This window comes from Loxodonta africana, chromosome 15 (assembly GCF_030014295.1).
Source record: "Loxodonta africana isolate mLoxAfr1 chromosome 15, mLoxAfr1.hap2, whole genome shotgun sequence".
Lineage (NCBI taxonomy): Eukaryota > Metazoa > Chordata > Mammalia > Proboscidea > Elephantidae > Loxodonta > Loxodonta africana.
Window position 1 is genome coordinate 24,015,478 of NC_087356.1, and position 18,740 is coordinate 24,034,217.

At 41.7% G+C, this 18,740-nt stretch overlaps 2 protein-coding genes across 11 annotated transcripts in view; both read right to left on the reverse strand.

The window, feature by feature from the left end:
- The window catches only part of GFPT1 (glutamine--fructose-6-phosphate transaminase 1), a 57,505-nt gene extending 44,340 nt beyond the window's left edge, over positions 1-13,165 (reverse strand). For 2 of the 4 annotated variants that reach the window (XM_064268675.1, XM_010593623.3), the window contains exons 1-3: positions 12,973-13,165; positions 6,089-6,196; positions 2,103-2,210 (exon numbers count right to left, since the gene is read on the reverse strand). In XM_064268675.1, the coding sequence (XP_064124745.1) occupies positions 2,103-2,210; positions 6,089-6,196; positions 12,973-12,979 (223 nt within the window). In that variant the 5' untranslated portion in view covers positions 12,980-13,165. Of the gene's footprint in view, positions 1-2,097; positions 2,212-6,088; positions 6,197-12,972 lie in introns of those variants that run through there. The other 2 variants (XM_064268676.1, XM_023552719.2) reach the window with 2 other exon arrangements.
- Positions 6,093-18,740, reverse strand: part of NFU1 (NFU1 iron-sulfur cluster scaffold) — a 63,549-nt gene continuing 50,901 nt past the window's right edge. For 6 of the 7 annotated variants that reach the window (XM_064268680.1, XM_064268679.1, XM_064268678.1 and 3 more), the window contains one exon: positions 13,300-18,552. The gene's annotated coding sequence lies outside the window, so the exon portion shown is untranslated. Of the gene's footprint in view, positions 6,197-13,299; positions 18,553-18,740 lie in introns of those variants that run through there. The other variant, XM_064268677.1, reaches the window with a different exon arrangement.

Here is an 18,740-nt window from a genome sequence, read left to right on the forward strand (position 1 = left end):
TAAGTTTTGCTACAATGAACCTTTTTGTCATGTCTTCTTGTCCACAGTGTTTCTTTGAAGTATGTGCCCAAGAGGGAAGTGCTTGGTCAGAGTATAGGCATCTCCCACTTTGACACTGTCAGGTTGCTCTTCAAAGTGACTTACCACCTACAATTTCACAGCAATGTCTGCAAGTTGCCATTTCTCCACTCCTCCCTGACTTTCCTGCAGCAGGAGGCATGTTTCAATACGGTGACATTCACAGATTGTGTCTCTAGTTACAACCTACCTTTCTAGCTTCCCGCTAGTCTCCTTCCGGTAATGGAGATAAACAGATCTCCCATTCCATCAACAAATTTGCCTTCCCTATTTTATCTTTGGAGCCCTGGTAGCACAGTGTCTAAGAACTCAGTTGTTAACCAAAAAGTCAGCAGTTCAAACCCACCAGCCACTCGTGGAAACTGTATGGGACAGTTCTACTGTCTTATAAGGTCACTATGAGTCAGAATCAACTAGACAACAATGGGTTTGGTTTTTGGTTTTTATTCTTATCTTTATCCTAGCTCTTCTGCTCATAAAGCCCTGCCTTCTCACCTTCTCCACCCAAATATTATCGGCCACCATTCTCTATGTATCCTCAGCCTCTCCAACCTGTGGGAACTCTTCTTGACTCACAGCGATTAGTTTATTCTCTCCTACAGAACCTGCTATATTTGTTCTGCTATAAAGAATGCAGTATCTGCTGTATACTGAATATTTATACTATAAAGTATAGTTATTTGGGTGCCTGCTTTATCCCTCGCTAATCTTACCCACAATACATGAAATATAAGCATTAATTTTATTTATTATACAAGTACTACACAGCTAAATATGTGGCTTACGTGAAAACAAATTACTAAACCCATCTTTTCCCTCTTATACCTATCCTCCTTTATAATGATTACGATAGCACTCATTTTGAGTAGGTACATAAGACACCTGCCATTTCCTGGTTTTCAAAAAGGATTTTTTAATTCTTTTTTTTTTTTCGATCAACCTACTTCCATCCAAGTTTTTGTTTTGTGTTCAAATTTCCTATGAAAAAATAAAATGTATAAGCATAACGTTATGAACTAAATACTGAGAAGTATATCCTCTTTTATGGTGTGTGTACCTCCTGGCAACTACCGTGTGCCAGGGAATTAAGAAAATAGTCAAGTAGGAATGGGATACTTACCTGACTTCATCAGACCTGCTAAAAGGTACAACATCTAGATTGACTACACATTCAAACTAGGCATTTAGTCCAAACTGAAGACAACCACCAATGAAGAAACATGAATAAGGGTACTACTAAAAATATCCTTTGTCCTATAAGAGATCTTCCTCAGGGGTTCAACCTTCATTCAAAGATTGAACAGGCCCAAGGAACAAAACAAGACTAAAGGGGCACACCAGCCCTGGGGCAGAGACTGGATAGCAGGACAGAACAGGAAAGCTGGTAATAGGGAACCCAGGGTTGAAAAGGGAGAGTGTTCACATGACGTGGGGTTGTTAACCAACGTCATAGAACAATGTGTGTACTAATTGATGAGAAATTAGTTTGTTTTGTAAACTTTCATGTAAAGTACAAAAAAAAAAAAAAAGATCCTACCTCAAGAACAGTGGTTCTGAAGCTACTTCAATTTAGAATAACTGAGCTTACTCTAACCACAAAGTACCTAATTTCTTTCTCTAGTTATTACGATCATTTTTGAAGCCACAGATAAGTTTTAAACTAGTCCAGACAGTAACAAAACACCCTTTTCTTCCCTCTCCTCAACTTTAAGAATCATTATTCTCAAAATAGGAACCTTGGCGGCACAGTGGTTAAGTGCTCAACTGCTGAGAGGTCAGCAGTTCAAACCCACCAGCCACTCTGCAGGAGAGAGAGGTGGCAATCTCCTTCCGTAAAGATTTACAGCCTTGGAAACCCTATACAACAGTTCTACTCTGTCATATAGGGTCACTATGAGTTGGAATAGACTTGATGCCAATGGGTATTCTAAAAATAGGCCACAAAATTTGGGGGGAAAGTTAATTTGCTGGGGAGAGAAGGAAAAGAAGGGGAGGGGTGACAAAGATCAAACTAAGTACATTACTGTGAACTTCTTCATCCAGAGCCTTAACTTTCCCTTTCTTCTTAATGAGCTGGATTTTGCAGGCATTGGCTTCCCAATCTTTGTCATTGCCTCCATCAACTCCCACACCTAAATCATCAAGAGGTGAAAAAAGCAAGACAGAAACTGGTTATTACATAGACTATCATTGTGAGGCAAAATCTTTAATTAAAAAAAATTACATTTTCATCTAATTCATTCATTTAGTACTGCAACATTTACCGTAACCCCTATTTCCTGCCAAGAACCATGATAGCTGCAAGAAATAAAAGTGAAAATAACTCAGTTCCTATCCTCAAATTTCTAACAGTCTCTTGGGAAGACACACAAGGAAAAAGTCACTACCAGACAGTGTGACTATTGTTGTTGTTGTTAGGTGCCATCGAGTCGGTTCCAACTCATAGCGACCCTATGCACAACAGAACGAAACACTGCCCAGTCCTGAGCCATCCTTACAATAATTGTTATGCTTGAGCTCCTTGTTACAGCCACTGTGTCAATCCACCTCGTTGAGGGTCTTCCTCTTTTCCGCTGACCCTGTACTCTGCCAAGCATGATGTCCTTCTTCAGGGACTGATCCCTCCTGACAACATGTCCAAAGTATGTAAGATGCAGTCTTGCCATTCTTGCTTCTAAGGAGCATTCTGGTTGTACTTCTTCCAAGACAGATTTGTTTGTTCTTTTGGCAGTCCATGGTATATTCAATATTCTTCTCCAACACCACAATTCAAAGGCGTCAATTCTTCTTCGGTCTCCATTATTCATCGTCCAGCTTCCATATGATGCAATTGAAAATACCATGGCTTGGGTCAGGCGCGCCTCAGTCTCCAAGGTGACATCTTTGCTCTTCAACACTCTAAAGAGGTCCTTTGCAGCAGATTTGCCCAACGCAATGCTTCTTTTGATTTCTTGACTGTTGCTTCCATGGTTGTTGATTGTGGATCCAAGTAAAATGAAATCCTTGACAACTTCAATCTTTTCTTCGTTTATCATGATGTTGCTCATTGGTCCAGTTGTGAGGATTTTTGTTTTCTTTATGTTGAGGTGTAATCCATACTGAAGGCTGTGGTCTTTGATCTTCATTAGTAAGGGCTTCAAGTCCTCTTCACTTTCAGCAAGCAAGGTGGTACCATCTGTATAACCCAGGTTGTTAATGAGTCTTCCTCCAATCTTGATGCCCCAATCTTGTTCATATAGTCCACCTTCTTGGATTATTTGCTCAGCATACAGATTGAATGGGTACGGTGAAAGAATACAACCCTGACACACACCTTTCCTGACTTTCAACCAATCAGTATCCCCTTGTTCTGTCCAAACAACTGCCTCTTGATCTATGTAAAGGTTTCTCATGGGCACAATTAAGTGTTCTGGAATTCCCATTCTTCGCAGTGTTATCCATAGTTTGTTATGATCTACACAGTCAAATGCCTTTGCGTAGTCAATAAAACACAGGTAAACATCCTTCTGGTATTCTCTGCTTTCAGCCAGGATCCATCTGACATCAGCCATGATATATATCCCTGGTTCCACGTCCTCTTCAGAAACCGGGCTGAATTTCTGGCAGTTCCCTGTCGATATATTGCTGCAGCTGTTTTTGAATGATCTTCAGGAAAATTTTGCTTGCTTGTGATATTAATGATATTGTTCTATAATTTCCACATTCGGTTGGATCACCTTTCTTGGGAATAGGCATAAATATGGCTCTCTTGTAGTCAGTTGGCCAGGAAGCTGTCTTCCATATTTCTTGGCATAGACGAGTGAGCACCTCCAGTGCTGCATCTGTTTGTTGAAACATCTCATTTGATATTCCATCAATTCCTGGAGCCTTGTTTTTCACTAATGCCTTCAGAGCAGCTTGGACTTCTTTCTTCAGTACCATCGGTTCCTGATCATATGCCACCTCTTGAAATGGTTGAACATCAACTAATCCTAGTCTGTTTTAGTGTGGAAGCTCAGCTGAAACCTGTCCTCCATGGGTGACCCTACTGGTATCTGAATACCGGTGGCACGGCTTCCAGCATCACAGCAACACGTAAGCCCCCACAGTACGACAAACTGACAGACACGTGGGGTTTTTTTTTTTTTTTTTTGAGTGTGACTTTAGGTATAATAAAAGTACTACAGGTTACAACTAGAGTACGATAGAGAAACAAAGAAGATGGGCATCCACCTCAGAAGGAAGACAAGAAGGAAATGCCAAGAAACACATATCTGGAAAGTGTATTTAAGTTCCTAAGGAATTTGAAAAAGTTGCCCTGAAGGTACTGGAAAAGCACCGAAAAGCTCCAAGCAGAGAAGTGATATGACGAAATGTTTTCTCAGAAAACTCTCTTTGGAAACAATGGAGAAAATGGACTGGAGGGGGAGACACAGGAGGAAAGCAGCTGTCAGAGGTTACAGCCATAGGAAAGCAAAATAGGAAAGCAAAAAAGGAAGAGGGCTTGAACTAAACTGTGGTAATGAGGATTCAGAAGGTGGGTCAAGTCTGGGATATCGCCTTGGGAGTGGGGTGAGAACTCAAGTATATTCAGTTCAATCCTGAGCAAAAAGTTGAAGATATCATGGTCTATGTATAAAGGAATTTCTAGGAGGCAGATGGAAATACAGATCTACCTACAGCTTGGGAAATACATTTGGTTTAGAGGTAGAGGTTGCAAGTTACCAACATATAGGAAGCTAATGAAGTCAGAGCTCACCCACGAAAATACAAAAAAAAAAAGAAATTCTAAAAGAAAATTCAGGGCTAGGAAAGAATTTCGAAGAACATTAATGTTTAAGCAATATGAGGAAGAACAGGAGCTCCCAAAGCAGAGACAAAAGAATTAATCAGCATCTTAGAAGAGGATATGTGTTGTCAGAGAAATTAAGTAAGAGAGAATTTTAATAACAAAGGGACGGTTAACAGCACCCATTACGGAGGAAAGTCAAAAAAGATAGATGCCCTTTACATCTGGCAATGTTAAGGGTGCAGAGAAGAGTGTACATAGCACGCCTGTGACAGCGACCCTTAGTACGGCCTGCTTGCAAGGTTAGCCCCCGGCTGGTGTCCGGGACTTGGATTTCAGCTAGGGGTTTACTGCACCTGAACTGTTTGTGCAAACACTGCGATTTATGCTGCGCATCTGCTTTCCTGCTGGAACTTGGGAATTCTGGTACATGCTAGACAGAGGTGTCTATGTGACTAGGCCCAATAAAAACCTTGGATACTGAATCAATAACGAGCTTCCATGTAGACGATACTTCACGTAAGTTATTACAACTCGTTGCTCAGTGAATTAAGCACATTCTGTGTGACTCCACTGGGAGAAGATTCTTGGAAGCTTGTTTGTGGTTTCTTCCAGCCTTTGTCCCACAAGCCTTTTCCCTTAGCTGATTCTGCTCTGCATTCTTCTGCTGTAAAAACTCAAAGTTGGGAGCACAACTATATAAAGAGTCTTGTGAGTCCTCCTACCAAATTACCAAACCTGGGAGCAGTCTTGGGAACCCCCAACACAGTTAAGGCAAGGAGCTAGAGTAGAATACAAAGTTGGCAAAAACTTATTTCTTATTTGTTTGTCATTTATTTAAGACAGAAGAGTTTTAGTTAAGTTTATATGCCAAAATCATGGAATCTGTGAAGAAAAAGTAAAGATACAGGAAAGAAAAAAGATAATTCATAGAGTAAAGACCTTGACAGCTTTCTTTTGCCATGAAAATGCCCAGATGATTTATGTTTTTATAGTAATATTTTTAATAAAGGAAGAATAAAATCTCCATAAGAAGCAACACTCTATGTGAACAATAACACTGTTGAAATTATGTAAACAAACCCTTTTAACATGCTAAAACACAACAACTCTTCAGATTTTACAATTATCAGAAACAACAAAACAGGAATTACTCAAGAATCTAAACTGTCTCCTAAAAAAATAAATAAATTTACATTTAAAAACCATGCAAAACTCCTAATATTTTTTGAAAGGAAATACCAGCAGAATCATATCCTCTGTACTCCAGTCTCTGCAGGCCTTTGATCAGGGTCTCCAGGATTTCTCGTCTTGTCCGGGGAACATGGTAGTTTAAGTAAGCAAATATACCTGCAAATAAACAAATACTTAATGGGAAATTCTGATTCAACTATGAAAATACAAATCCTCACCGACAGAACTGCGTCCAGGGTACAAAAAAATGTGAGGCTGAGTTACGTCCTTAAGAAAGACAGAAATCCTCACTTCAAACCGTTTAAAGGCAGGGAGCTTTCTTTCAAAGCAACAGAAGGCTGACCACTAATCTTCCTTCACTGCCATTTACACAAGTCAAATTCAATACAGAGTTAACCAATCAACAAACTTCTGGATTGTATCCTAGCAACTCAGCAGTATGTTTTAAAGGAAAGTGTTTTCCGAAATAAAGAAGCCTAGGTGGCACAAGTGGTTTGTGGCTGGCTGCTAACTGAAAGGTTGGCTCCATGAAAAGAAAGGCCTGGTGAACTGTTTCCATAAAGATCACAGCCAAGAAAACCTGATGGAGCAGTTCTACTCTGTAACACAGGGGGTCACCAGGAGTCAGGGGTTGGTTCGAAGGCAACTAACAACAACATTTTCTGAAATAGATATTTTAAGTAACATAAGGGCCCTATAAAATTATATAAATGGAATAAAAAATGACCATACTATCAATAATCTTTAGGAATAAATAACTTCTAAATATCAGTGATGTGAAGAATACTCAAAAGCTAAAGACTTTAAAAAAATAAATGACTAAAAAGATCTATCATCATCCTAAAAGAAAATGCCTTGAACCATCTGTTCATCAGATACTAGCAAAAGAGTCAGATTATTTCCTCCCTCTGATGTTTGAGGATGTCTACAGTTACCTCCAGCTTCATGTTCTACGATGTCTGGGGATTCTTCTCTGATCGCTTTAGAACCACTGCTGATGAATCTGATACCGTTACTTTTTAATACCACTGTTACTGACTGTACCTCCCTTTCGGGCCTCGTTTCTTTGTTACAATGTTCTGCCATGATTTTGTTATACATGCAATTTTATCTAAAACCCAAAACCAAACCTACTGCCATGGAGTCCATTCCCACCGGCTCATTTGCATCCACCAAATTAAAACTGCAAACCTAGTGAATGGGTCCTATTATTTTCAGAGTATATTTTTAAGAATCAATAAAGGCATTGATCAGGGCCACATTAGATAGATCCTTACAGAATGGGAGAAAATGTGGATCAGAACTCAAACTCTTAAGAAAGTCTAGATGTACTGGACCAATTAAGACTAGACAACTCCCTGAGATACACTTCAAACCTTCCAAAAAACCCTTTGCCATCAAGTCAGAACTGCCCCTTAAGGTTTCCAAGGCTATAATCTTTACAGAAGTAGACTGCCACATCTTTCTCCCGTGGTGCAGCTAGTGGATTTGAACCGCCGCCTTTTGGTTAGCAGTGGAGTGCAGGGCTCCTTACTTTAAACCTTTAACCAAAATTATCCCTGGAAGTCATCTTTTAGCTAAATAATAGACTGGATCATAAAATAAGGAATATCACCCACGAGTGATAAGCTTCTTACAAAAAATCAACTATAGAAGACCAAATGGTCAAAAATTATCTACAGCAAAGAAGAGGGCAGGTAAACTAGAGTAATGGAAATGGTAGGACCAAAACAGAATGAATGAGAATAATGAAAAATGTAACTGATATCAGTGAAAAAACTGTGCAGAAATTGTTAAATGGGAACTTAATTTGTTGTGTAAACTCTTAAACAAAATCAAATCTTTTTTAAAAAAATCAATAGAAGCAAAATAATATATAAAATATAAGGACACTTGTCTATAAAATCGGTAATAGTATTAGGCACATGTATACAGACCAAAGTTTATTAACTTTATTAGGGCCGGTAGGGAAGGAGAAGGGGGGAGGGGGAGTTACTGCTTATGGAGTACTGAGTTTTGGTTTACAGTAACAGAAAAACCACATTAATTAAGGGTAGGGTTGCACAGCCAATTAATGTAATTGCTGTCAATAAGTTGTACACCTATAAAAAAAACTTAATTGGCAAAAGTTATGTGATAGATTTATTTACCACAATGACAAAAAAAAAAAAAAAAAGAGGGAGAAAGAGAAACTAACTCCTGAGGCTGCTTATAGACAACCAAACATCTCATGGAATTTGGTTCCCTGGTTTGGTAAAAGGTCACGGTTTCATGGGACAATCTCAGTTAATTGGCCTAACATCCTGTTTAGTGCTTTTGTTCGACCTCCTAGTTTGATTGCGTAGTGCCTGATGTCTCAAAAGCTTGCGAGTGACCATTCAAGGTACAAAAATTAGTCTCTCTTTCCCTGGAGCAAGAGAGGAAGAAGGCGATCAGTAACAGGAGGAAGAAATGTAATGTGTAGGTAACCCCTCCGTGAACAACTGCCCTCTTTGGAATGAGACCAGAAGAACTGGATTCCATTACTGAATGTTTTGATCAAAGATCCTATATAAGAATCCTGATCAAAAGGGGGAAGTTGCAGAACAGAATTTCAAATTCTCATAGATTCCAGACTTTCTGGAGCCATGGACACTAGATGAACCCCTCAAACTACTGCCCTGAGAAAATATTTAAACCTTAAACCAAAAATATCCCCTGAAGTCTTCTTTGGAGCCCTGGTGGCACAGTGGCTAAGAGCTTGGCTACTAACCAAAAGGTCAGCAATTCAAATCCACCAGCCGCTCCTTGGAAACCCCATGGGGCAGCTCTACTCTGTTCTATAGGGTCACTATGTGTCAGGCAACAGGTTTAGTTTTGGTTTTGAAGTCTTCTTTAAACCAAATAGTTTAGTTTAACGAGTAAGAAATGTCTGCTTCGAGCGTTGAGCTCTTTTAAGATCTACCTATATGGGATCAAACTGACAAAAGCAACTTGAAAGACTGGATGAGAAACTTCGGCAGCAGTGAGTTTATGTTAATGGTGGAAGGACAACTCAAAAAATGTGGGTGAGAATGGTTGCACAACTCAAAGCACTTATGATCACCTTGCTTAGCAAAATATAAGAAAAGACCAGAATGATAGACTTGACTCAGTTACAATCAACCTAGTTTCAAGTAAGTGGCTGTAAATTGGGCTCAAGCATAACAACCATTATGAGGATGGCACAGGACCGACCAGACAGTATTTTGTTTTACTGTACACAGGGCCGCTAGGAGTTGGAACCAATCTGACAGCACCTAACAACAACAGTTTCCAGTAAAGACTGTTAAACCTTATTGAAATCAAAACTGAATATAACTCAACTCAGTAATTACATTATTGAAGTTCCTATGCTTGGTTGAATTTATGTCCTTATGAACAAATAACTTTTTACATATTTTTTCATGTACATGTAAAAATTGTTGAATTGGTGTATTTCTCCTGTGCATGTTCTCAATAACAAAAAATAATTTTTTAAATCACAATAGTATTTTTGCACCTAAAAAGATAATAATGTCCTAATATCATCTAGTACAATATTCACATTCAAATTTTCCCTATTATCCCTCCAAAATGCCTTCTACAGCTAGTTTGTTCATTTATGATCTAATCAAGATCACTGCCATACCTTGAAGTCTCTTTGAATTCACAACGGTCTCCCTCACTGCCCCTTCTCCAAGATTCTTACCTTCTGGCTAAGTCTTAATTGCTTCCACTTGGTGTGGTTTAGTCAGTTCCCCTACTCCTTGTATCTCCCATAAACTGGAAGACAGATCTAAAGGCTTGATTAAGTTAAGGTTAAAATTTTGGGGCAAGACACCCTTTCACAAGCATGTATTTTATGTATACACGTATTTCATATTGTCCGGTAATTTCCTATTAGTGATTCATTACCAGTTTAAGGTACAGACAGATCACTGAGCCTATGATATTCTGAAGACATCTTCAGAATACTTTCTAAAGCTTTGGAAATTGATGGCATTGATTCTAAGATATTCATGTTTTCTTTTTTTGTGGCCCAAATAAAAAATGTGCATTTCCCAATCATGGCACCTTAGATTCAATGAAATACCATTATATCTAATTCCAATTCAAAACTTACCTTTTCTTTGGAAAAAAAAGCAGTCTATTATACACATCAGTAATTATTAGTGTCACTTTTTGGTTCTCTATTGGAACAAAGAAAAGAAGCAGAGGAATTGAGGAAGCATAAGAAGTAGTGACACTTCTCCTGAAACAACCAGGCAGGAAATGAAAAGGATGAAGGACACACGTAGAACAAGTTCCTAAGATGAACAAAATAGAGCTAGTAGAAGGAAGAAACAGGATCAGCCTAAGTCATCCCTGGCTGGGAAAAGAAAAAACCCGTTGCCATCAAGTCGATTCCAACTCACAGCGACCCTATAGGACAGAGTAGAACTGCCCCATAGAGTTTCTAAGGAGCACCTGGTGGATTCTAACTGCCAACCTTTTGGTTAGCAGCCATAGCACTTAACCACTATGCCAACAGGGAAGATAAAAAGAGAATCAATTTGTAAATTTTACAGACCAACCCCGACAGCACTATTGGCCCAAGACAGTGCACCGGCTGGGACAGAACTGGGACTAGAGGGTTACCCATAACCTTGGGGTGGCTGGGAACATACAACTGCAGCAAATAACCAGGCAATCAGCCAGGCAGGGCATGTTCCCAAGTTAGGCATTCAAAACTCAAAATGGTACTGATCAGAGATGAAATCACTACTACCAACCCCTATTTTCAGGTCTTCAACTTGACTTATCATCTTATTGTGCCTCCATTCATCAATCTGTAACATATGCTATCATAAGATCTCTCTCAAGATGCAGTAATTCTCTACCGGTGGGCATTACTTCCTCAGCATAAAAGTCCTGCCCCATCATCTGGAGCACTGCTGGTCTAACTCAGATACTAGAGCTCAGAGCTCTCTAGTGTCTGAATCCTGCCTCATTCCACCTGTGGTATATAACATGGCAACGCACAAAGACTGTGCTATCAGCTACTCCGTGTACACTTATCTTGTTCCCTCCAATCAGACAGCAAATTCCTGGTAGGCAATTCCCTTGTTTTAGCCATCTCTCCAAAGGGCAGAGTGCCAAGTACAGCGAAACCTGTAAGAACCAGAACTCGACGGGACTGCCTTCCTTTTCCGGGTCTCACAGTTTTCTGCCTTTGACAGGCTCCAGTCTTACCACTTCTCTGTTGCTCTGTATTAGTGGAAAATATTTGAGTTTTCCTTCTCTGTCAGGTTTCCGCCTTACACAGTTTCCAGGTTTCCCATGTTTTACTGTACTAGTTCCTTATTTATTCTTTACAGCCTGTTTCTTCAGCAGTAAAACTGGGTCTAGCACAATTCACACACTGTGGAATGGGGATGTTGGCTATGTGAAAACTCTTAGTCTCCACCCTAAAAGCCTCACTCTTATCTGAACCTTTTCTAAACTAGAGCTGATCTTTTCTTTTCTAATACTTTTGATCCTCTTTTTTTCTGGAACAAGATAATGAAATAACCTGTGACCAGAATGCCAGGTACTTGGCTCGGCACACACACCTTGTCATTCAGTAAAAGTTAAACACAAAATGAAGCATCCTGGGGATTAACCAGCTTGAAAATTCACTACTTCGTAGGAGCAAACTAAATAATGTGTTTTGTGAAACAACTCTAGCAACTAGACAAAACCAAAGTATAACTGCTTTAAAAGTCAGCTCTATGACAATAATTTCATCAGGTTATTTACAGGTGTTTCTGCTTTTGTGCAGGGTTTTCTTTTAATCTAAATTTAAACATGCTGCTCGTTTTCAGAAGCTTGAATTAGCATAAATTTAAATACAAGAAAAATATACACTAATGACTATACTCTACCTCTGCTCAGTTCCGCATTGCAAAAGGCTACAAAGATTGTTCCCCAGATAACTTTAATTCTATCACAATCATACTACCTTTAAAAAAAAGTTCCTTCTTCCAGAGGGTAAGGTCAGTCGTAAATTTCAATTAAAACCTAAGAATGCAATTCTTTTACCGACAATGGCAAATTAATACCACTTTCAGAGCATATCAGTTATGTAAGATATTATTCTGACAGTCCCTTTCCTTAACACTTTCAGGAAATAATAAAACGACTAAGTCCCAAAACATGGAGTAAAAGGGCCTAACTTTATTTTTTAACTATTCTAAAAAAGGAATTGATTAAATGGAGGCCAATATTTTTCATACCTATTACTTCAAATGGGTGCACATGCAAGTAATAAACGATGTATAATCTATGTCACGGTCATTTCCGGGCCTCCTCCAACGGGAAAATCAGGTCTTAGAACCAAGCCCATTCACCAAGTTATTGATTAGCACTGGTTTCTGTAGAGACGGGATGGCAGGAAGTAAGACAACGTATAATGCCATTGTCTTAGCTCTAGCTATGACTCTATTTGCTATTGAACCAGTGGGAAAGAAATTAAATTTTCAAGTTGTAAGGTAAATTCTAAAAGAACATAACGTAAATTCCAGAGACCTCGCCCGCTGTTCCACAGGCGCCTCACTTACCTGGTGGTCCCTCTTAAGGCTCGCCGCTTCACACCCCAGTTACCTCAGCCCTCTCCGCTTTTCCAATACAGATGTCGTCTCCCTTCTTGGTTCCCTTCGCGCAAAGCCGTCCCCGTCGAGCCCCCAGATCTCCTCTAGGGCCCCCTCTCAAGTGTCCTCCTCGGGGCCCCCACCGCCTTCCTCCCGCACGCAGAGGCCGACCACCACCTCGACACCTGCAGCCACCGGGGGATGCCCCGGCCCATCACCCGGACTTGGTCCCTCAACACCCCCGCTACCGCTCTCTCCTCGGGCCTCGGCGGCACCCACACCGATTCCCGCACCGCCCCGCAACACGCCCCCCGGTCCCCTTACCGCACATGATGCAGGAGGCACGGTCCGCAGAGCGAGAGGCCGGCGGCTGCAGAGGCCGGAAGCGCACACAGGAAGCTCTGCGGCGATCTGTGGGGTTGGAAGCCCGGGTGGCGCCGACAAGACTCCCTCCGGGGATGCGACGGCGCAGGCAGCGGCAGACCCCTCCGGCTCCCGGGTTTGACCAGCAACCGCCGCCGTGCCCCGCCCCTCGGCTCGCACCGCGCCGCCGCAGCCGCTGCCGCCGGCACGGCCCATTGGGCCACGTTCACGCCGCTCACCTGCAGGCCCCGCCTCCCCGCGACGCCCCTCCCCGCCCCGCCCCCGAGACCCACGCTGCTGCTGGCTTGCTGGCGGCGGCGACGTGGCACCGGCTAGTGGCTGCCTCCGCCTGAGGTTCCTGGAGCCGCCCGATCCCGGGGCGAATAGCGGGAGGGAACCGAGCAGTCCGGAAGGAAGAAGCCAGGCCCCGCAGGGAGTGACGAAAAGCCAAGGAAGGAGGAGGTTGTAATAGTTTACAAAGCAAACAGCCTCGGGGCGCGCGCCTCGCACTAAGGCCCCGAGCTCCTGGCACCCCACGAAGCGGGGGAAAGAGGAAGAAGAAAGCAAGAGGCCTGAAAAAGGGTCTTGGGAGGCAGACAGATCAGAATTGAAAAGGGACATACGGCCGCTTAAGGAAAATTGTAAGGAAGTGGATGAGGTGCGGAGAGAGAGCTATCAAAATTCTCGGCTGCAAAGCACCTTTCAGGTTCCGCCAGTCTTTCTGTTGACAGACAATTCAAGTTCTAACTAAAGCTTTATGTAATAATCTCGGCCCCTAAAAGCCCTCAGCACCCCTATCCACCCTCATCCATTGCCCTCCTAACCCCAAGTTTGTGGTTAGAAAAGGAAGATACAAGGCTCAACCATACAACAGTATGCCCCTGGGCTTAAGAAACTCTGCTGGCCCAGACCTGATGGCCACCTGAGAGAACTGTAGCAACTTCTTTGAGTTGACAGCCTCGCCTTTGACTCCTGATGGGTTAATTATATGAATTAATGCATCATTCCTGCCAAGAGACACTGAATCAGAGAGGGATGACATTTCTGAGAATCTATTACCCAGGCATCTGCTTTAATAAGATTTAAATGGTATCTTCTATCAAATGGTTATTATAAATCCATTTTGACAGTAGACTAAGATGAAAACTTTAGTCAAGTGGTTATCATAAATCCACTAATGACTGCACTGCCAACCTTTTGGTTAGCAGCCTTAGCTCTTAACCACTGTGCCACCAGGGTTTCCATTAATGACTGCAGACTATGATAAAAACTTGGAGGGCATACAGAACTGTTGGAGACACCTGTTGAGGTGTCTGGCCTTACTTCCCACTGCTGCTCTCCTCCTGTCCCACCCTCAATCCCTTTACACTGAACAGATAGTTCCCCAGTTGAACCAACATTCTCAAATCTTTTGCACACCTAGGTTATTTTGTGTGGAATCCCTACCCCCATCTCTGTTTAAATGCTGCCTTTTCAGGAAAGCTCTTTCTGTCTCCCCAAAACCGATTTAGGGACACAGGTTAACCTCTCATCATTCTTTTAACTTCCCCATTTAAAGCAACATGCTTCGATATTTTATGGTTTTTCATGTCTCCCAGCAGAGTATATGTTTCTTGAGTCTAGAATAAGTCTTCGCATATCCAGCACCTGGCATAAACACTCGCACAAAGGGATCAAAGATGTTCGTTCAATGAAATAAGCCATATGTTCTTGGCAGAAGTGACCTTCTATGGCTAGTTAGATGATCAAGTGGGCAAAGGAATTCCAATTTTTCTTAAAGGAAAACAAGTGCCTTTTTATCACTGGCCTCAGAGAGAGGCTGGAAAATGTCACATTTAACCAATCAAAGTATTTCCTTTGTCTGAAAGCCCTTTAATATTTCAGGCCCCTAAGCAGGTCCCTAGATCACCAAAGTTAAAAACCAGTGAGCTGTTTGTTAATAGGCAACACATTTCTTAATTCAAGAAACAAATGGCTCTGTGGATAAACACACTAGCCTCAGAACCCTCCTGTAATAAATTCTGGTAAGAGCTCAGTGATACTGCCAAGGAGTCAAGTTATAACTCCAATGCTTAAGAATGCCCCACACACCCTTTTAACTCAGTACTAAAATCACTCCTGAGGTTCACCCTCCAGCCAAAGATTAGACAAACCCGTAAAACAATAATACACATAGCTCAACCATGTATACGAGACTAAACGGGCACACCAGCCCAGGGCAAAGACGAGAAGGCAGGAGGGGACAGAAAAGCTAGTCAAATGGAAATTGCAAAACCTAAGGTCTGGAAGGAAACCCTAGTGGCATTGTGGTTAAGAACTACGGCTAACTAAAAGGTCAGCAGTTCAAGTCCCCTAGGTGCTCCTTGGAAACCCTGTGGGGCAGTTCTACTCTGTCCTGGAAGGTCGCTATGAGTCAGAATTGACTTGACAGCAATGGGTTTTTTGGTTTTCTAAGGTCAAGGGGAAAGTGTTGACACGTTGCGGGGTTGGCAACCAATGTCACAAAACAATACGTGTATTAATTGTTTAATAAGAAACTAATTTGCTCTGTAAGCCTTCACCTAAAGCAAAATTTGAAAAAACTCCTTCATACACTGGGAGCAAACACAAAGAATATACCAGCAGTACCACCAGAGTTCCCATGTTCAAACTATAATAATCTATTGAACTCCTTGCTTTCCTCTTCTGCTTGTTACTCCATCACAGTGACTGTCAATGTCTTGTCCGTCTCCGCTCTACAGCTATTTGGAATGTCTGTGTGCACTAGGTGAGAGGAAGAAAGTTTGAAGACAAATATTTTCCCAACCCAGCCTTGAACAATCTCACTAACCTACCACAACAAAGAGCCCTTTGTCACCATGTACCAGTCAAGATACTGATATGGAAGAACCTTGGTTAACTGACCCTATCTGTAGGAGCTTTGCCCTAGCTGAGCCTTTTGAGACTAAGGGCTGGAAGGGAAGACCATAAATGATCTATGAAGGAAAATGGATGTCTGGGTCTAGTTCGAACATGTGACAAAATAGAAAGGATTTTCTTTCCCAATCAAAAGTTCTGAACTAATTGAACAAGAGTAATGGTAGTATGTAGGTGTCATCTGTCATCTCTTTATGTAAGTCCATTTTGTTGTTCACACGTTTAGCTCCATCAGATCTGAAGGCTCTCTGAGTCCTCCCTGCCACGTAGCCTGGAAGGCCATCAGGGCTTTCAACTGCCATTTCAAAAGGATTGAAGAACCGTAACTGAAATCACTGTATAAGATTTTAAACATCCCTATGTTTGTTATTTTTATTATCCTTTATCTGAATTCCAATAATTAGCAATAAAATTATTAAAATCAAAAAAGTCCTGTGCATAACACAAATATGGGGAGCTGGGGCACATACGTCCCACTTCCAGAGGGAGTATGGTGGAGAAACGTATCCCAAGAGACAGAGGAGATGGTGGCAAATACTGAAGGAAAAACTAGCAGGCTGGGCCCCTGAGAGAAGGAAGAAATGAAGGCAAGAACAAAAAGGACCAGTCAAGGCCTCAGAAAAATCCCTCGAGTGAACTCCTTTGATTCCACCCCCTCATTAGTCCTACACAGCTTTATATCAAGGTGATGGTTCTAAAATCTTGTTCCCCCGGGTTCCAGTGTGGTGGGCACCCTTCACCTGCAGAACCAATCTAGATTCCTGTGCACACACATGGTTATTCAGGATCTTACTCTTGCCAGTTTTTATCATCTCTCAACAATCTAATTTTGGGGTTCATCTATACTAAAACACTGGCAGGTCCCTGAAAAAGACATATATATCCTTTCAACTTTTGTACCTTTGCAGTTGCCTTTTTTTTTTTTTTTAAAAGAAGCATTTGAAGAAAAATTAGGTATTAAATGGTTGGGGCTGAGCTGTAGACAAATAGATAGCCACCCACAAAAAAGGATTATAAGGGGATCAAAAAATTCCCTTGTCCAAAATTATTTCTACTCCTTACTGTACTTACATATTTAATGCAGGTCCCCCCAGGAGATCTATATTAAGTCATTATCAGCTATTAATACTTCAGAGTGAAACTGTTTATAGAATTTTTAGTTTGATACCAGCTATGAAAAAGCCACTGAAGAAACGGGAGTTTTGATGAGCTGAAGAGAAAGACATTCTGAAGTCAGGAGGAAAGTTGACCTGGACAGATTGCCTTGGTTGGATGGCACTGGGCAAGATAAGGGCCTGTGGATGGTGATATGGTGATGAAGAGAGAAGGTGCCAAGACATGGAAGAAGGAATCAGAGATAAAATGGTGATGAAAACTAACCTAGCCCACCCAGTGCTGGTCTTACTGACCTTCCCAATGTTGTATGTATCTATCTGTTTTAAATTTTTAGAGAACAGATCAAGCCTGAGACCAGAAGAAATAGATGGTGCCCAGCTACAACCGATGACTGCCCTCATAGGGAACACAACAGAGAACCCCTGAGGGAGCAGGAGAGCAGTGGGATGCAGACCTCAGATTCTCGTAAAAAGACTAGACTTAACGGTCTGACTGAGACTAGAAGGACCCCGGCCCCGAGACCTTCTGTTAGCCCAAGACAGGAACCATTCCCAAAGCCAACTCTCCAGACAGGGATTGGACTGGACAATGGGATAGAAAAAGATGCTGGTGAAGAATGACCTTCTTGGATCAAGTAGACACTTGAGACTATGTTGGCATCTCCTATCTGGAGGGGAGATGAGAGGGCACAGGGGGTCAGAAGCTGGCGGAATGGATACGAAAAGAGAGTGAAGGGAAGGAATGGGCTGTCTCATTAGGGGGAGAGCAATTAGTATATAGCAAGGTATATGTAAATTTTTGTATGAGAGACTGACTTGATTTGTAAACTTTCACTTAAAGCACAATAAAAATTAAAAAAAAAATTTAGAGAACAGAGCTTTCAGTGACAAATAACAGAAACTCAAACTAGCTTAAGACAGGAATTTATTGGCTAATGTAATTAGAAGGACGGGGATACAAACAGCTTCAGGCACGTCTGTATCCAGGGACACAAACAATGTAGTCAGAACTCTGACTCTCCACCTCTCTAACCATCCTCAGGGACAGGGAAATGACCCTCAAGCAGCTCTGGAATCACATCTTTATAGCTCATAGTTCAAGAGGAAAGTGTTATTCCTCTATCCTCTTTTTTCCACATTCTAGACAGGGACTCTCATTGGCCCAGCATGGGTCATATACCCTATTCCTGTGGCAAAGAGGGCAGGATGCTGTGACTGCCAGATTCACCAAAGCCATGTGGAATGGGGAAGAGGGAGCAACTCTTCAAAAAACAGGGGAAGGCGTTGCCAATAAAATGAAGAAGGGACACCCAAAAAGACACAAACAATGCCCACTATATCAGGTGAACATGGCCTTGACTCCTCCACCAGGAAATCTCAGGTCTGAGAACAAAGAATGCTGAGTCCAGTTAGAAGTAGTACCCTCTTCAATACTCTGTCTGAGGTGGCTCTGAATTTTCCCAGTAGGCAGAACCTGGGGCAGAGTTTTCCAGCCATGAAACTCATTCCACTGCCAAGAAAGAATTAACAAATTGAAAACCATGAGATTATCTTTAACCTACTACTTCTGTCTTACAGGGCACGGTGAGAGTCAGAATAAAGGGTGGACCACTCAGGGGGCTTCCTAGAGCTGAAAGAACAGAATAAGCACTATTTTCCAGAGTTTCTTTCAGGGGAAACAAAAGTCACTTCTGGTTA